Genomic DNA, 18,727 nt, shown 5'->3' on the forward strand with positions numbered 1-18,727 from the left:
AGGATGTGGATCCTTAAAGTCCACGCCTTTATTCTCCGATTGGACGAAAGTAGCGTTTCATGATTCACAGTTCAAAGTAATCCTTATTTGTACTGAGCCTCAGTGGAGCGCCACTCTTTGTGACATCACACAGAGCTGACAGGAAAAAAATGTGAAAACTGACTTTTAGAGCAGTGTGAAGCCCGACGTTGTCATGTGACATCCTGACCTGTAACAGCATGTGTGTGATGTGTTATTAGCTTCTATTTTGGATGGGCTTTCATCATAAAAACCCCTGAGAATAAAATATTCTGCATGTAAAATCCTGAAAGGGCTCATTTTACATAAAGATTGTTACTTTCAGTTCTTTCTTATGCTTGTAGTTCTGGACGTAATTCTGAGGGCAGGACTTTTACTCAAAGCTTTCTTTGAGTTTCTGTTTGTAGTTGAAGGAGAAATAAACTCGGGTATCCACAAATCTAACTGTGACAAGAACAGACACCGAGGCACTCAGAGCACAATGCCTCATGTTATCGGTTGAATATTCAGCCACGAGCATGAGGAGTACAGCTGACAGCCCATCCTCTGTTTCTGACTGGCTTCATTTCCAGCTGACAGAGATATGTCTGTGAAGGTCATCGTAATCTCAGGAGCTTGGAAAGAAAACCGTCTGGACTTCTTTAAGTTTCCTTGAAGATGTTTCCTCCGACAAGATTTTGTCTTTGGGATGAACCAGACATCCCAAAGACAAAACTCCTAAACACAAACTTAACAACGTAGTGTATGCAGCACAGAGCACCGAGGAGTGCTCTGACCTTTACATCGGCGAGAGCAAAGAGCCACTTCATAAACGAATGGCACAACATAGAAGAGCCACCTCCACGGGCTAAGACTCGGCTGTGCATTCAATTCAATTCTATTCTATTTATACAGCACCAAATCACAACAACAGTCTCCTCAAGGTGCTTTATATTGTAAGGTAGACCCTACAGTAATACATACAGAGAAAACCCAACAATCATATGACCCCCTATGAGCAAGCACTTTGGCGACAGTGGGAAGGAAAAACTCCCTTTTAACAGGAAGAAACCTCCGGCAGAACCAGGCTCAGGGAGGGGCGGGGCCATCTGCTTCGACCGGTTGTCAATCTGCATCTAAAGGTCAAAGGTCACTTTTTGAGGCCGCCAATGTTCACATTTTGGACAGAGAAGACAGATGCTTTGAAAGAGGAGTGAAAGAGCGACCGTCATTGAACAGAAGGCGGGGCTTATGACACCAACTGTCTGCCATCTATAACCCAGTTTTGAGATCCTTCCCAGACGCCTTAACGCCCACTCACACCCTGGGCCAACTGACCTCAGGAAATCACACGATATGGTGGGGCGAGGTTTCACAGTGGGTTCACCTGAAACCTTGGCTGATTGTGACCTACAGCTGTTTTCACACCTCGTGTGATTAGGTAGAGGATCATTAGGGGGTCCTTTTGTCCCTCTTCGGGGGGATACCATTTGACCCTAGAACTGAAGAAGCTTCTCGGATGAAACGTCTTCTTAAAGAAGTCAAGATGATTTCTTTCCAAGCTCCTTAGACGTTAGAATAGAGACTGCCTCTAATATTTAACCTCCTGTATTCATGTAACACAGTGTGAGCTCACACCAAGTCACTTCATTGTGTATGAAATTGCACGCCAAACAAAATCATTTGGTGAGCTCACAAAGCAAGACATTAATTTCAGCGTCGGAGAACATTTGAGTTTAAGGTGCGTTACAGTCAGCTCGAAAAAAAAAAGTTAACACATGAAAAATGTTGCGGTTTGAAGTATCCCAGCAGAAACGATTACTCCATCACATGATCGCAGGTGAGGGCGATGACAGTTACTAAATGGCCACGCTGTTCTCGATGCGCTCGGGGCTCAGGTACGGATACGGCAGCTCCAGCTGGCTGTTACGCTCTGCGATGGCTTCAGAGATGGCCCGGAGCTGTGCCTGCACCTCCTCCAACAGCCTGTGGTGGGCGTCGTCCCTAAAGATAGCCTCCTTGTAGTGACAGAGAGGAACCTGCAGGGGGAGACACACAGGTTTAATCTGTAAAAACGTGACAAATAACGAGACGTGTTGAAATGATTTGAAATGAAAATTATCACAAAAAGCAGAGGAAGACCTCAGAGGAGGTGCAGAGGGTTGGAGTGACAGGAGGATGGAGGGATAGGAGATGGAGCAGTGATTGGTTGTGGTGTCCGAGGAGGAGGAGGAAGACAAAAGAAAAAGCTAACAATGAAGAAGAAAAAAATGTAAACGCCGAAAAAGAAGAAGATGACAAAGATTTTGAAGAGGAGGAATTGAGGAAGAACCGAGCATAAATGTTTCATGAGGAGTGGGGGGAGCCTCACAAAGTTGATGGCTGGCTGCGACAGCCCGTTCAGCGCCATCAGGACGCGGCACGTCGTGTTCACATCTGGCAGGAAGGACATGATGTCATCCTCTGTGACGGCGCATTTGGCCTGCGGAGGAGGACGCAACATGGCGACGGGACAGTTTGGCACCCAGAAGGCAAAGTCCAGCTGGAGGACGGCAAGAGAGAGGAGACAAACGTGAGGCGGCGGGACATGCTCAGCAGGAAGCTGCGAGCTTTTCCCACCTCTCGCAGTGGCCGACTCACCTGGGAGAAGTTGACGGCAGCGTGCAGAGCTGAGCAGGAGTAGATGAGCGCGGTGACAAACTTGGCCACTTCCGCTCTGGTGTGAAAGCGCTGAGGGAAACCTGTGCAGAGGCACCATAGTCACAATGTTCAGGTGAATGTATGCGTGCAGCTGTGTGCTGTGAGCGAAGGCGGAGTCAAAAAGAGCTGCTCGGTGTTCCAAGCACATAAATAACAAATGTTAATGAACATAAAAACACATGAACATGGAAAAATATCATATCATTTTATAATAACATATACATATTTATCTCTAATTATTTAACCACTAAAATCCCAAATTTTTGCTTTTAATATTACATCATTACATTAAACTATCAATATTTAATACCATGCAGTGTCAAACAGACAACATGTTTAAATATTCAACATCCTGCCGGATTAATATAATTTCATATTCATGCAACTTTTCAGATCCTCCTCCGTACTCCTCACAGATCCAAAGGTCGACATAGTTTGGTGTCGGGTCACTCTGCTCGTCTCTGCAGAGCCCCGTGATGCTGTGAGCTGACCTGTTAGTGTTACATCCATCGACTAAAGCTGTGCCAGTGCTTCCAGCTCTCCATCAGGAGCTCAACCCCCCCACCTACACCTCCATCCCTCTCCACTTTACACTTGCTTTTAAAAGTTCCACTGCAGCAGAAAGGAGACACAACTAGCAGTGATTATCATTATTATATTATTATCATATAACTTAACGTGTAAACACAGTTTGCTGACAGAGTCGTTTAAAACGGTGCAAAATCCTGGAGGACTGCAGCGTCTTTTGTCTCACAGCAGGCAAAATGTTGTACGTTTAGCTCGCGTGCCACGTTTTAGCATCATAAAACTGACCGTTACTGAAGCCGTGTGTGTTGATGTCTGTGAGCCAACAATGGAGCTCAGGGTCACGCTGCACCGCGTCGTCTCCATGGTAATACAGATCCACCCATCTGGTTACAAAACTGCCACACACAGATCACAGAGGAACTCCTGTTGCCATCGGATAAAACGTTTGCACGAGTGTTCGTGTTTCTCAGGTGTGCTCGTTTACCTGTGCACTGCGTCCCAGATCCTCAGAGCGTCCTGGGCGTAGAAGCTCTGCGGCAGTTTGTCCAAACCGCGGTCGCTCAGGTCTTCGGGGACGCACAGGGTTCGATAGGAAATCTTGGCTGATGCCCTGGAGAGGAGAACGGGTAACGTCTCCAGACCAGAACCGACAGCCTGGAGGGACGAGACCAGGGAACACAACAGGTTTTACTTTGCTTGTTTGTTCTCCTCTTTTTGGTTTCTCTTACAGTCGGTGTTTTACCTGATCAAACAGCCCTTTGGAGGCCAGCAGCGACGCTCTGGCCCCAACGTTTATCTTTAAAGATGTCTTGACGTGCGGCAGTAGCAGCTGTCCATAAAAGAAATGAGACAAAAGACAGCTCAAGCCATTTAAAAGGAGAAATGATCGGATACAACAATTCCGTTCTCTGGTCTTCTGCGGGTAAGGTCGAGCGAGCTGCAGGTGAGCGGGGTTTACCTGGTGCACCGGGTGTGCATCTGGGAGCTGCCGCAGCGTGGCCACGCAGCACAGCTCTGCCATCATGTGAGTCCGCAGGTAATGTGAGATCAACTGGTGACACTGGAAGTCCGCACTGTGAACCCACATCTTAGCCAACAGCCAATCGTAGCCGGAGTCAGAGGGCAGGAAGACCGGGTTCTGAGGGCCAGGTTTCTGCTGCAGCTGAAGGACGGGACCACATTCCCAGGTTGACTGGTTTGAACTTGGTAGACAACAGGATTCAAACTGAAGACAGGTATGGGTTTCAACGTAAGAAGCAAACCTGGATGGCGATGGGGAGCAGCTGCCCTTGCTGGTTCAGGTGGAGAAGGCACAGCGGGGCGGACAGATACGTCTGCTTTTCATTGATCACATTGGCTGGAACACCGTCTAGAACCTCGTAGTCCAACAGGTAAATGTTGCCTTTCTGTCACAAAATACAAACACACTGATTAAAAAGGGCAGCAGCAAATAACGCACAGCTGGAAGTCACAACAGCACACACCTGTAGCTCGTTTTCGAGGGAGCAGCCTTCAGGCAGGAAGGGGCGGAGCATGTCAGAGGTGACGGACAGGTTTGGAGGGAGGTGGCGGGTCTCACGCAGCATGAGAGGGTTGCTGCCGTTCAGACACTGGTAGCCAAAATACCAATCCTCCATCCAATGAGCCTTAACGAACCCTGAGAGACAGAATAACCGTCTCATTATTCAATGTCACCGAGCCCGATCGCCGAGTCAGGAGGCCTCACCTGGAACAGCAGAACTACCCACAAACACACTACAAACAGACACAACGCTACAAAAACAATTACAGATGCTCACAAAAGACAGAAACCTACAACAAAGCACAAAATAATCAAAAAGACACAAAACTACTTAAACATAAATACAAATGATGAAAGAACGATACAGTAAATATAAGAATAAAGACCCAGAATAACCACAAGGGGAAATAAAAACTTTGCCAAGATGTCCTGTAACTAGAAAGGTTCAAAAACACAAAGATGAATGAGATGTGCTGTGTTGCTTCTTACTGGCGATGTCGTTCTGTTGTGCACTGTAGGTGAAAATCATCTCCAGCTCTGAAAAACTCTTCCAGGACTCGACTCGGGTGGTGAAGCCGTTCAGATAGTACAGGTTAGTGGCCGGACTGAGGACAGAGGGACAAACACAGCTCAGACCAGCAGGTTCAGCCTGCATTTCATTCACAATGTGCACCGACTGTTAGCGCTCACCTCTTCTGCGTGTAAAGAAGGTTTGGCCCGAGTTCAGACAGACTGTTCACATCAACGCACTGCGGAGCGCCGCCAACGAAGATTCGCCACCTGAACGAGAGACAACCAGTTTTCAAGCTGTCATTTTCAAATTTTGTAGGATGCAGATACCAAAAACAGCACATCTCATTCATCTCTGTGTTTTTGAATTGTTCTACAAAAACACACACACACACACACACACACACATACATACATACATACATACATACATACATATATATAAATCACATGAACGGGCATGAAGACTGTGCAACATGCTTTTTTTCAGTATGATACTCTATGATGTCACAAACAGCATGGATACATCTTAAAATCTAAAGTTTTATATTTATTTAATTCAATTCAGTTTTAATTATACAGCACCAAATCACAACAACAGTAACCTCAAAGTGCTTTATATTGTAAGCTAGACCCTATAATGACAGAAACCCAACAATCATATGACCCCCTATGAGCAAGCACTTTGGCAACAGTGGGAAGGAAAAACTCCCTTTTACAGTTTTTTCTGAATGCTTAAACCCTAACTGTGATTCTTATAGCACAATTTCTAAAACTATTAATACTTATAGCAAAACTACTCACTGAGTTTGCAAAACTAAAAGCACAAACACTGCTTTGCACTCAGTTTGCCATTTTGTAACACACACTTTGCAAACCTGTAGCTACAATCCACTGCACAGCACTCTTTTTGCAGAACTGTAAACACAACTCACTGCTTTACACTCAATTTCCAAATGATCAACACACTCCTAGCAAAACTATACACATTTATGGCTATTATTTACACTATTTTATCAACTGTCTGGCACACTGTCACATGTGAAAACTTCTTTAGATAATTAGTTCACTTTGCAATCAGCCTAAGCACTATAATACAGGTAAGCTGTGTGTGTGGAGTACAGTGGAGGGAGCAGGAAGAGTGAGAAGTAGAGGAGGCCGAGGAAGAGGACGTGGAGGTGAAGAAGTAGGATGAAGAGGACGACAAGGACAAGGAGGAGCAAGAGGAGGACGAGGAGGGGGGAGAGGAAGGGTAAGAAGAGTAAGAAATAGAATTGCTGATGACATCAGAGCTACAACAGTGGACCATGTAATCAACCATGGAGTGACCCTGAGGGAAGCTGGCCAACAGGTTCAGCCTAACTCGAGCCGCTACACTGTAGCAAGCATCATAAGGACATTTTGAAATGAGAGTCGGTTAGTACAGTCACTTTGCACTAAGATCTGTAGCACTGCCATGCTAATGAGAAACACAACAATGCCATAGATGTAAAAATACTGAAATTGTTACTTTACAGAATTGCTAGACGACCAGATGCTGGGAGCAGAGGAAGCATGTTCACTGCAGACCAAGAAACCCATATAGTCAATATGGCGATTGCAAATAATCCTATACTTGGAAATAAACACTTGTGTTTGTTTTGATGTGTGTGAATAAACAGCAGTACTTGAAGTTTGGATCCCTCTATGCTTACGGATCTATGACAAAAGTACGAGCTCAAACTGACATGGCCTACCTTGTGCACAGAGAAAGCAAAAGCCAGATGTGTTTTTTTATTCATACCATCAGTGTGTAGTTGGTGCATTGTGTGCTTATTAATATGATGGCTTGTGTTAACTGTTGGATACGAAAATACCATTTTTACAAAGGTGTGGTGAGTTAAGCAAAGGTTATTCGCTTTTACAAGAAAACTACAATGTTTTGCTGATTGGGTGAAGGGTTTTCTTATTTGTGTGTAGAGTTTTGCAAAAATAGCCAATAGTTACAAAAAATGTGCTCAAGCCATCAGAAAAAACTGTAACAGGAAGAAACCTCCGACAGAACCAGGCTCAGGGAGGGGCGGGGCCATCTGAGTCCACTGTCAGAGGCCATAAGAAGATCATTTGTAACCTTCACTAAAGCTGTTTCTGTGCTGTGATGAGCTCTGAAACCTGACTGAAACTCTTCAAATAAGCCATTCCTCTGCAGATGATCTGTTAGCTGTTTGACAACTACTCTTTCAAGGATGTTTGATATGAAAGGAAGGTTGGAGATTGGCCTATAATTAGCTAAGACTGCTGGGTCTAGAGATGGATTTTTAAGTAAAGGTTTAACTACAGCCAGCTTGAAGGCCTGTGGTACATAGCCGATTATTAGAGATAGGTTGATCATATTTAAGATTGAAGCATTAATTAACGGTAGGATCTTATAGATGTTTCAGCCAGTTCTGCTCCAGTCATATTGGTAAAGATAATATAATACCCCATTTTAGCATTCAAGGTCATAGGTCAAAGGTCAGATATCAGTGTGCTGTAAACATGTTATTGTGTTTGGATGACACTGGCCGCCCACAGAGTACAGCTCAGAAACACTGCGTGCTGCCCCTCTGCAGGACTCCAGGATGTGGCCAGTCAGAGCGCTGTAAGAGGACCAAAGGTAAACCAGCACGCTAACACTGACATCAGGTACCTGATGAGCTGCTGCTGATGTTGCAGCTGTCTGAGCCTCTGCTGCTTCAACTTCTCTTCTGTCTCCTCCTCCAGCAAACACACTGTCGACCAACAACAGGGAGAACTGCTTTTAGATTCAAAGGAAATGATTTGCATGGGCACACCTGCAGGGTGAAGTGAGGAAATAAAGAGGTTTTTGTGCTTGGGTCTGTTTCCTCCCAACGGTCATTAAACGTCACTCACACTTTCCACTCCGGAGCTCCACGTCGCCATCTGCTGGTCGCAGCCACCTGTCGCACAGGAACACCTGTGTTTCTGAGTCTGACCCCTGACCTTTAGACACCCTCCACACCTCCACTCTGCTGCAGTGCCAGTCCAGGTTTGGAAATCTGGTCTGAACCTCGAGGCGGAGCCGAACCAGAATCAGGCGACCCAGAGGACTGCTGGCCTGAACCCGGACTGGACACACCTGTGAGCGTGACAGGAAGAGACCGTCAAAATAAAACTCCAAGTACAGACCGTAAACCATGCCCTTCAGTACTCCCAGCGAACGCTGCAAATGAATGAATCTCAAAACTCACTGATCCTGGCAGGAGATGACTGTTACCGTCGGTCACACGGATGGGCGGAGTTTCGCCCTCAGAGCCAATCAGGCTGAGCCACAGGTGGCTGAAGGTTCCACAGGTGGGGCCAGGTGAGGTGTGAACGGTCACTTCAAACTCCTGACAGGAAGCCATTATGTTGGACACGATGGGGACAAAACTGGACAGCGCCACCTGGTGGCCAGAATACACCTGAGTGCAGGTTTGTGAGCCTTTCACCAGCAAATTAATATTGAAAACATGTTGTGACCTGTGTCAGGCAAAATTGAAGGAGGAGGTAAAGCTGTTTAAGCAGAATCACCTGACAGACACAAAGACACTTCACCTCCGGCTGGTGGGATGATCAGAGCCTCACGTGGTGAAACGGCCGCTTCAAGAGTCTTTACCGAGGTTTCACCTGAAGCTCTATGTCTCTCACACTTCCTGTTTTATTTGTGGAGATGAGAATCGCCACCATAACTGTCAGTGTCACTATCATCTCAGGACCATCAGAGCTGCATGAAGGTCCAGAAAGCTAAAGCAAGGCCCTTAAAGACATCAGCGCTTACAAAACATCATCCATGAGTAAATTCAGAGGGCGCGTTCCTCGTCTTTCTCCTGAGTGAATAACATAGAAGGTGCTAAATTTGACACTTTTCTTATTTTGTTGGAAAGTTTGTTATTTTCTCTCCATGTTTGCTGTCTTTGTTTTGCACCATGACGCAGAGAAAAATTCCCAGAATGCTTCACATGTTCCATCTCTGTGAAGCTCATAATGAAACTGCGTTGCTATCAGCTTTCATATATCTTAAAAATAAAAATGACTCTTGAAAACACATTTCTGTCTTTGTGCTGTGCAGGACTCCCGCCGATGCTGACATCAGCTTATTTGTTTACCTTGCTCACATTTGCCTTGGAAATGAAGGACTGTTAGCGTGGGCTTCCAGCTAACACACTGGCTTCTCCTGACAGATCTACAAGCAGTAAACACTGCTCTCTTTCTTGTTAAAGGTCACGTTGTCAGCCTGACGAGGAAGCTTCCTGCTCCGTGGTTACAATCGGCACAGAAATCAGCCATAAAAACACCGGCTGCTGATTTTCCTGTTTCCTCCTGTTTTATCATGTTAGAGATGAACCTACGAGTTACATTATCTACACCGGCTCTGACCCGAGGGTACGTTTAAAAAACCAAATCATTTGTTTATTGGGTCGCAGGCCTCGTTTCCTAGAAATAATCCGTAATGAAGAGGTCAGGACAAAAATCCACTCAATATAAACTCTGCACATATTTAGTCCTTACTTAATCCTTGTGTTCTTTGGGCTTTTAGTTTCAATTGAACACAAAATTAAAAAGGAAATGTGATCATATTTATATTGAATGTCTTTTAACATGCTACATGAAAGGAAGAAATATATTACTGTTCTGAATTATAAATAACAAAAAACTCAACTGAAACTGAGTAAAAAAATTAGACAAAATAAAATAAAATGTATATTTTTTAAATAAAATAAATGAAAACAAAACTTATAAAATATCAGACTTAGATTCAAATTAAAGTTGCAGCAACTGTTTTTTAATGTCAGATTTGAAGCAAATGAATCAAATCTTTCTACGATAAGACGGCCAGCTTAGTTTTACTGGTGGGACAGATTAAAAGAAAAACATGCCCTCTTGACCCCAGAGGTGGGGGTGGTTTGGGGAGGGTTCCTCTGCTGCAGTGGGAATTTTGCTCCCACAAAATCAACAAAAGAAAAGTGTTTGTTTACCTGTCAGAAGATTCTGGTTTCTGGAAATGTTCTGGAAGATTTCTGCATGAAAAACAGGAACATAAAAGAAACTATTAGGGAACAAGCAAAACAGGCCACAGCAGAGTGCAGAGTATACACCTGAAGGCCGTTAAAGGGATGGAGACAAACACCTGAGGCAGGTGTGTTAAGCAAAACTAAAGTATGTGAATAGAAAGCTGACTGGCTGAGAGAAACACACAGGTAAACATACCTGCAGAGTGAGCCTCCTCTGCTCCAGCTGGGCTGCCCACGAGTTGCTTCTCTCCCAGGGTCTCTCTCTCACCCGATATCTCTGTTTAGTGCTCCGCCCATCAAGTCAACGGCACATCCTATTGGGTTAAAACAACACCTGAATAACAGGTACTGCTTTACCGCGTTGTTTCCCCTGTAAACTGATTAATTTAAACATATTAACTAGCAAATAACATATCAACTTATGAATGAATACTGAGAAAAACAAAAAAGTTACCACATATTAACAACAATAATTACAACATTTTTTACGATTGCATTCATTTCTTCTATTCAGAAATCCCATTTCTAATTAATCTAAAATTGATACTTTACAAAAGAAACAAATACCCTAAATCAAATGAAGCATTTAAATAAACAAGATTTACATAAACGTGGAAATAACATTATATACTAAAGGTAAAATGAAGTGTGTAAATATATTTATGTAAATCTCCAAAGGTTGAATCTGTTCATCTGGACGTAGCGTTTTGTGGGAGAAACGTTTCGTCACTCATCCAAGTGACTTCTTCAGTCTCAGCTGACTGCAGGTTTCCCCAAACCTTATAAACAGTACATTTGCATAATGACTGAAACCAGCCCACTGAAGGAACAATGGGCTGTGAGGTCAGTTCCTTAATCATAATTATGCAAATTCCCATGACCATTGATCAACAATCACTGACCAAAACCCACTGATCAAAGACCACTGATCAATGGCCATGAGTCTCATTCACAGAGAGTTGGGGAATGACTGCAATCACAGCATTGTAAGATGGTGACAGATGTACCCTTAGGCCCCCTCCTCGATTCAGAGATGGTCTTTCCCTTTTCACGTAAATGGCCTCCTTGACTCCGCGCTCAGCAGAACAGATTCAACTTTTGGAGATTTACTTTCCTGAATGATTGAGAATGCATCAAGAAGATATTTATGTATACATCTTGGTATCGCTTGTACAAGTATCATTTCAAATATTAACATAAACATTAAGCACGCACACGAATGGGGTTCCATAGTGTAGCGGTTATCACGTCTGCTTTACACGCAGAAGGTCCTGGGTTCGAGCCCCAGTGGAACCACTGATTTTTCGTGATTATTTTTACTTTTAGGTTATCAATACGAATGTTGATCAAAACAACTGTATGACAAGAAGATTAAATGCTACATATTCTAATATCTGCCGAAATGCATGACGGCTAACGTCATCACAGTTCACACAAAACGAAAGGACATGAAGCATAACATCCGGTTTGGACAGGTAACCTTCAAAATAAAAGCGGAGACTATGAATCGTATTTTTCTAACATAACACAAAGAAAAGGATTCAGATTTGTAAAAATCTAAACCAATATGTGTTTTTATTGTTTATTGTTTATTGTTTGTTAATTTATTGTTTAATATTTGTAAAACAAATGTAAGGTTCAAATGAATAAAGACATGAAAACCAAAAGTTTCACCTGTGATCTGTCTCACGCTGTGGCAAGTATTTCACGAGAAACTGACGATTAAATCTAAAACAAACATGGAGATGCCGGGGATTGAACCCGGGACCTCATACATGCGAAGCATGCGCTCTACCACTGAGCTACATCCCCTCACGTCAGTACGAAAAGGAAAAACATTAGTATTTATCTGCAGCGGAGGTCGGCGTACTTACATTGTCCTCAACTACGTTAAATATCTGAAGCTTTCCTTACAATAAACTTGCTAAACGTTTAAACGGTGTAAAGCCACTCAAAGAGCTCTAAATACACGCATGTGACGACAGCGAAATATGAAACTTTGCAGAAAATCTGATACGATGACGACGAAAAACAGGCCTAATAACTCACTCCAAACCCTCCTGACATCCGCGGTAATGTCAGGTTGATGCCACGTGGCTGATATTAAGAAGACCCACTCTCCACCAGAGTAGTTCCCATATGATGTGTTCGCTGACGCCGGATAAGTATGATTGGGAAAGTGATAGGTGACGTGAGCTGCGATGGCCGAGTGGTTAAGGCGTTGGACTTGAAATCCAATGGGGTCTCCCCGCGCAGGTTCGAACCCTGCTCGCAGCGACACGTCTGTGTTTTTCTTTATGATACATATTGTTAACTTAACCTCATGCGTTTAAGCAAACTCATTATCTCTCCAGTGAAGTACTAGCCAGAATAGACTAGTTTCGTACATACATACCTGTGAACTTTTTTGGTCAGTCACTGGAAGAGCATCTAACAAAACCTAACAACTACATAAGTACTATATATAAAAACACCTGCGTTGATATGGAGGGCCAGGAGTGACAAAACGAATTATTTACATACACCATTTAATAATTAATTAAACGTTTCAAAGTCATCAAAGTCAACATTCATCTTTTGTTATTAGACACTGTCCAAAGACTTTGTCTTTCTTTGACAAGCATCTTTGATGAGCATCAGTAACAAGATAACATAAGATAACCTTTATTAGTCCCACATGTGGGAAATTACAGCAGCAAAAATTAAGAAAAACAATGGAATAGGAAGAGAAAAAGAATAACATACTACATACAGTAGAATAAAACACTATGTTGTCAAAAAAAATTACACTTAATGTTATTGCACGTGTGAGTTTGGCCAGCTGTGAAGGCTTTATTGTAAAATCTGACAGCAGTAGGATGGAAAGACCCGCGGAATCTCTCCATCCCACACCGTGGGTGCCGCAGCCACTGAAGGAGCTGCTCAGTGCTGTCAGAGTCTCCTGCATGGGGTGGGAGATGTTGTCCAACAGGGATGACAGCTTAGCCGCCATTCTCCTGTCACTCACCACCTCCACTGGGTCCAGGGGGCATCCTAGAACAGAGCTGGGCCCCTCGGATCAGCCTGTTCAGTCTTTTCCTGTCCCCAGCAGAGATGCTGCCGCCCCAGCAGACCACACCGTAAAAGATGGCTGAGGCCACCACAGAGTCAGAGAAGGTCTTCAGTCTGCTGTAGATGGTTGAAGCCAGAACCATTCCCTGTGGGGCCCCCGTACTGCAGACAATAGGCCTTTCTGTACTGAATCATACAGATCATACATACACCGCCCCTCCCTGAGCCTGGTTCTGCCAAAGGTTTCTTCCTGTTAAAAGGGAGTTTTTCGTTTTAACAAGAGTTAAACAGAAGAGACTTCATGGGTTTATTTCCGAAGTAAAGATATGCAACCCCAAGTGTCAGTGCTTTCACTTCTAAGCGTATACGTGACTATGCGACCCAGTGACTCACACAATAACCTCAGGGATTCTTAAGAGTTAGCAGCTAACGAGGAAATGGTTGGGTGACCCTAGCTTAAAATCTGTTGGGCCGCACACGAGATCTGACAAGCAGTCCAAGAAGCTCTGAAGCATTAAACGCCGAGGTGACAAAGATTTATAAAAGACAATAATCAAGCGGGTGCTGTCCACTTTCAGAATTCCCTGTTTGTTCATGCAAGATGTTATTCAAGGCCCACTTTTAAGCAGCGCTAGTCTGACAGCACATGTGGAGCAGAGTGGCGCAGCGGAAGCGTGCTGGGCCCATAACCCAGAGGTCGATGGATCGAAACCATCCTCTGCTAGGCGCGTCTGTTTTCACGAGGTACTGAACAACTGTGCTCAGAAAGGCGTCCTTACAAGTCTGGGATAGGTTACCAGGAAGGAGCCATTTACCTTCATAAAATTCAGTTAGCCATTCTGGGTGTCTCTCATCGACTAGCAGCTGGTTCATTTGTGCAGCCAGACGCTCATAGGCTGTGTCCCAATTCAGGGTCTGCACGCTTGAAGTACGCATTTCAAGTGCGATTACGTCACCGCCACGCAACGACGGCTGTCCCAATTCAAAGTGTACTCCAAATGCGCCGTCGATTTCCCCAAATATCAAGCGTGGTCCGGTGCACGCTTCGTGGCCCCATATATCCCACAATCCATAGCGCGGCGGTGGGTGCGGATAATTTTGCCGCAAAATACGGCAGAAGGGAGCGGCCGAAGAGTGAACTGTCAAAAGTAAGTACTGAATATTATGTCACTTATTTATGTGCGAATGTTTAAGAACATTAAAACATTACTGTTGGCCACATGTCGGCAAAGTTATGTGACATTAGTGATGTTTGTACTTTCAGCGGTAACTTGGTTTTAAAGCCCCTACTTCTAAATATATATATAGTCGACCTTAATCCTACAGAGAATGTGATGATTTTATGGATAATTAAAGTCAGTCATATATCCACAAACACAACAAGATGAAAGTCAGTGATGCTGCTCGGTTTGCAGTCCTGAATATGACGGCACAAGCAGGATTCACTGCACTGTTAATGTTAGCTATGTTATATTGCTGCCTCTGTTCGGTGGTGTGGAGCCAAACGGACTTTAACGTGTGTTTGAACGAGCTGACGGTTCACTCGTTAAGCTGAAAGAAAGATGCTTTAATCACAGGAGTCACACATGTGTCCACTGGACCATCTGGGAACTCTTCTTGTTTAGCACTCGTAATAACACAAACACTAAATCCTCCTTCTCTTGTGCTGTTTTGTAGCAGTGTGTCCACCTGAGACTGTCACCTGTCTGTCTGTCCTGCACTCTCTCTCTGTTTCTTTCTCTCTGATTGTGGAATAAAAGTATGAACATGTATTTATAAGTTACACTTGTGTTTGAATCCTGCAGCTTATCACACATTTGATTTCCATGTGTGACAACTGCAAGTGTCCAGAGTGAGGACAGACTGAGGGACCCACTGCTGCACATCATCTGTGAGGCTTTGCACCCCTGATGATCCACCAGGACAAACTCAGCAGTGTGTGAGGAAGAGGAGGAGGAAGAGCCAGCAGCAGCTGACAGATGGAGAGAATAGACAGACTGTTCCCTGTTTGTGAAGGACTGCTAGGAAAGTTTAACATAACTAATTGTCTGTCCTGAATCAGTCTTATTAGGTAATGTTCAAATAATGTGATCATCCCAGTGTTTTCAGTGTGGGAGAAAGTACTCAGGGCCTTCAAGTTACACACTATGAAAGGCAGCAACAAGTTTAATATTCAGAAACCTAAAGTATGTATCAGCAGCAGAATGGAGCTAAAAATAAATGTTTGTTTCAGTTCTATGAAGCTTTGAGTATTTTGGATTTGTAGCACTGCTGTGTTTGTTGCATCATATTGCTGTAATTGTTTATATGCTTTATATATTCTGAGGTAAGTTGATCTATAGTGTTACATCATTCTATAAGGATGTTATGTGTTTGTAGACTTTCTGCCCAGTTTGACCCATTTAGCAGAAGTCAGCCTGTTTAAGGCTCTGATATCTATTCTGTATGACTTAAAGCAGTTATGACATGGTCTGATTTTCTCACCCAGTAAAGGAATATTTCATATATCAGTCTGATCTTCATTCTATCAGAAACAGTTATCACAGCTCGTACATTTTCTTTTTATACATGTATGTAAGCATTGAGCCAAATTTAGTAATGCCAACATACTGAAAGAACAATGTTTGTCTCTTATATATAATACATCTGTATATACACTGTCAGAGATACTTGTCTTTGAGTGAAGATTTAAGGTGATAGGAAATATAAATAACTGCAACTTGCATGTTTGACCCAGAGTTCAAGCTCATATATATATATATATATATATAATCTGACAATACTATAATATTGTCCATATTATATTAACATTACCACAGTGAGATGACTTTAGTCTCATGAATAACATTAGCTAATTATTATTTACTAACTAATCTTAAATGACTGTTCAGTACAGAAATGAAGCCCAACTATCATGTTTTACAGTCCTGTGGTCTCAACTAATCAAAGTGATGTCATGACAAAAATGAATGAACAACAAAACATTTTTTCTCCTTCATTTCTGTCACACAAAGCTGTATGAAACGTTTCTCGCGGTTAGTATCATGGTTGCTAGGCAACCTGGACAGCACAACGAAGGCTAGACCGTCCCATTTCACAAGCCTCTCACTTCCGCACTTGCCGTACTTGTAGTACGCACCGTACGTAGTACGCGTAGTGTGCATACTTCAAGCGTGCAGACCCTGAATTGGGACACAGCCCTGGAGTGCAGGCAGCTTCTTCAGCCAGCAGGTGTGAATCATGTCAGGGTGCTGTCCAGCTCTTCATACTGGAGACCCTTTCTTGGATGTCTCCCACAATGATGTTACTGGACCCTGTTCAGGGAGGTTGCTGTGGTCTGTCCTCAGATCCACTAGCCACTGAGAGTACACCTTTGCTGGTTCTGTGGAGAACAGCTGGTTTATTCTCCTGTCTCTGATCTCTCTGGTGTTCCTCTTCAAGCCGCTGGCCAAGGCTGTGAGTCATTGCTTGCCAGTTTCCAAGGCCTCAGGTACGGGCAGCTTGCTGTGCTTCATAGGCACCTTCTTCAGCTTTCAGGTCAGTACCTCTCGCACTCAGCGCTCCTTCTTCCATCACACTTGGGGCTTGGAACCCAATCTTCGGTGAGTGATGATATCATCCTGGCTCCCCCTTCCTGTAACACTTGTGTTGTACCTCATCACACACACACACACACACACACACACACACACACACACACACACACACTTCCTTTTTTCTTCTTTTACTTCCAGAAGGGTAACTGTTCTTCATTTTCACTGGATGGCATCGGTCATTGGGTTTGATTAAACATGATCATAAAATCACTCTGAAAGCGAGTGAGTGGAGTCAGCGGGGCCTCTGCAGGGAGCTCACTGCAAACTTTCCACAGCACCAGGGCCCCCCACCAGCCTCGGGCCCTTAGCAGTGGTCTGCCTTGCCCAGTGGCACGCGGTTGGACATTAATCAGTTAGAAACTGGATGGGAGATATTACCTTTATTACTCAAACACAATGTTGTCAGTGAGGTTTTTTCTTCAACACAGACCTTTTACAGAGATTTTACAAAATGATTTTGGATCAGTACCTTTCATCCACAGTAAGGAAGTGTGGTTTAACTTTCACCTGCCCCATTTGAAGTATTCATGGTGCAAAAACAAAACAACATGATATTTCACATTAAGGTTTCTGTGACGTCCATGTTTTGTCTAATTAGAAGAGAAAAGAGTGAAATCAAAATAAAATGTATAACCCTGACAAGATGTGGTCTACATTCAGCAAAGTCTAATCAAATTCACCCCCCCCCCCAAAAAAAGACGCCAATAAAGCAATAATTAAGCAAAGACAGGTGACACATTAAAGCACGAGAGCTTCAGTTTCATGGGTTCTTTTGTCATGTCTGAATGGTGGGTGGTGGAGAAGTTGGATGCTTGGCAGTGTTCACCTGTTCACCTGAGATCAGGTGACTGATTTGTAAAGGGATGGATGGATTTACATTTTGGTCGATTGTTTTGTTGCACTGGACCCATAAAACCAGTACTGTGTTGTACTGGACCAGCATAACCTTTTCCATAACTGAGGTGTTTCATGGCAGCGGATGCAAACCGTCTCTTCTCTAATTCCTTCCTTGCTCCTCCTCTTGTTCACTCACTTCTTTATCTTGTCCTTTTCTTTTTCCTTCTTTTTCTCATCTCCAACCCATTTCACCTCCTCCTCCTTCCTGCAGGGTTTTCTGGCCGTCTGGTCTCTCCAGTTCTCATTAAGTGGTAGAGGTCATTAAAAAATGAGTAGCACCACTCACGAATTGCCCTTGAGGCTCTGAGTATTAATCTGTCAGACCTTCTCTGTCTCTTCTCTGTCCTCCCTCTGAGATGGAGTCTCTTGTCCAGCAGCTCCTGGACCTGATCCTGACTCCTGTCTCCGATCTCTTTGTTGTTGAACACATGGTACACACCGCTGCAGCTCCTCAGCAGCTCCTGCAGGTTCTCGTCCTCTCTGATGAACTGCTCCATGTCGGTGTCTTCCAGTCGGTCTCCGTAGGTGAACAGCACCGCCGTGTGTTTGGAGACACCAGGACTCAGTATCTTATGCAGAGTTTGCAGCCCTTTCTGTTCCTCTCTGGTGAATATTCTGAGCTGGATGAGGAGGAGGAAGACGTGAGGACCCGGAGAGCTCAGCCTGACTGCTTTTAACAACTCTGCTTTGACTTGTTCTGCCGTCAGCTGAGTGCTGAAGAGTCCGGGGGTGTCGACCACAGAGACTCTACGACCCAGAACATCAGCTTCTATCTTCTCACTGTGCAGAGTCAGAGGGCTGCAGCTGACGCTACAGTCAAACCCCTTCTTTCCCAGGATGGTGTTTCCCGTTGAGCTCTTCCCCACTTCCTCCTGACCCACCAGCACCATCCT

The 18,727-nt window shown here is 44.1% G+C and overlaps 2 protein-coding genes and 3 non-coding genes across 6 annotated transcripts; 2 read left to right on the top strand and 3 right to left on the bottom strand.

Moving 5' to 3' along the window:
* Positions 1-1,684: 1,684 nt before the first annotated feature.
* zgc:152891 (hydroperoxide isomerase ALOXE3) lies at positions 1,685-10,572 on the bottom strand. 2 transcript variants are annotated; one of them, XM_013275941.3, is made up of 16 exons: positions 10,487-10,572; positions 10,255-10,296; positions 8,488-8,682; positions 8,150-8,375; positions 7,926-8,007; positions 5,438-5,527; positions 5,237-5,352; positions 4,710-4,882; positions 4,488-4,631; positions 4,184-4,387; positions 3,968-4,054; positions 3,710-3,879; positions 3,511-3,620; positions 2,638-2,738; positions 2,369-2,539; positions 1,685-2,036 (listed from the first exon to the last, which is right to left on the bottom strand). In XM_013275941.3, the coding sequence occupies exons 3-16, from the start codon at positions 8,641-8,643 to the stop codon at positions 1,857-1,859; spliced, it is 2,010 nt and encodes a 669-aa protein (XP_013131395.1). In that variant the 5' UTR covers positions 8,644-8,682; positions 10,255-10,296; positions 10,487-10,572; the 3' UTR covers positions 1,685-1,856. The 2 variants fall into 2 exon arrangements, with proteins under 2 accessions (XP_013131395.1, XP_025766852.1); XM_025911067.1 differs by lacking the exons at positions 10,255-10,296; positions 10,487-10,572 and adding an exon at positions 8,810-8,995.
* A 941-nt stretch (positions 10,573-11,513) lies between these two features.
* On the top strand, positions 11,514-11,586 carry trnav-uac (transfer RNA valine (anticodon UAC)). The gene has a single exon. It is a non-coding gene; the product is annotated as a tRNA-Val (tRNA).
* Positions 11,587-12,030: 444 nt separating this feature from the next.
* Positions 12,031-12,102, bottom strand: trnaa-cgc (transfer RNA alanine (anticodon CGC)). Its single transcript has one exon. It is a non-coding gene; the product is annotated as a tRNA-Ala (tRNA).
* A 383-nt stretch (positions 12,103-12,485) lies between these two features.
* trnas-uga (transfer RNA serine (anticodon UGA)) lies at positions 12,486-12,567 on the top strand. The gene has a single exon. It is a non-coding gene; the product is annotated as a tRNA-Ser (tRNA).
* A 5,399-nt stretch (positions 12,568-17,966) lies between these two features.
* Positions 17,967-18,724, bottom strand: LOC100702475 (GTPase IMAP family member 7-like). Its single transcript, XM_003452548.2, has 2 exons — positions 18,159-18,724; positions 17,967-18,066 (listed from the first exon to the last, which is right to left on the bottom strand). Exons 1-2 carry the CDS (start codon positions 18,722-18,724, stop codon positions 17,967-17,969), a joined length of 666 nt encoding a protein of 221 aa, XP_003452596.2.
* Between the last annotated feature and the right edge of the window lie 3 nt (positions 18,725-18,727).

The sequence above is a fragment of the Oreochromis niloticus genome, linkage group LG10 (assembly GCF_001858045.2).
Source record: "Oreochromis niloticus isolate F11D_XX linkage group LG10, O_niloticus_UMD_NMBU, whole genome shotgun sequence".
Classification (NCBI taxonomy): Eukaryota; Metazoa; Chordata; class Actinopteri; order Cichliformes; family Cichlidae; genus Oreochromis; species Oreochromis niloticus.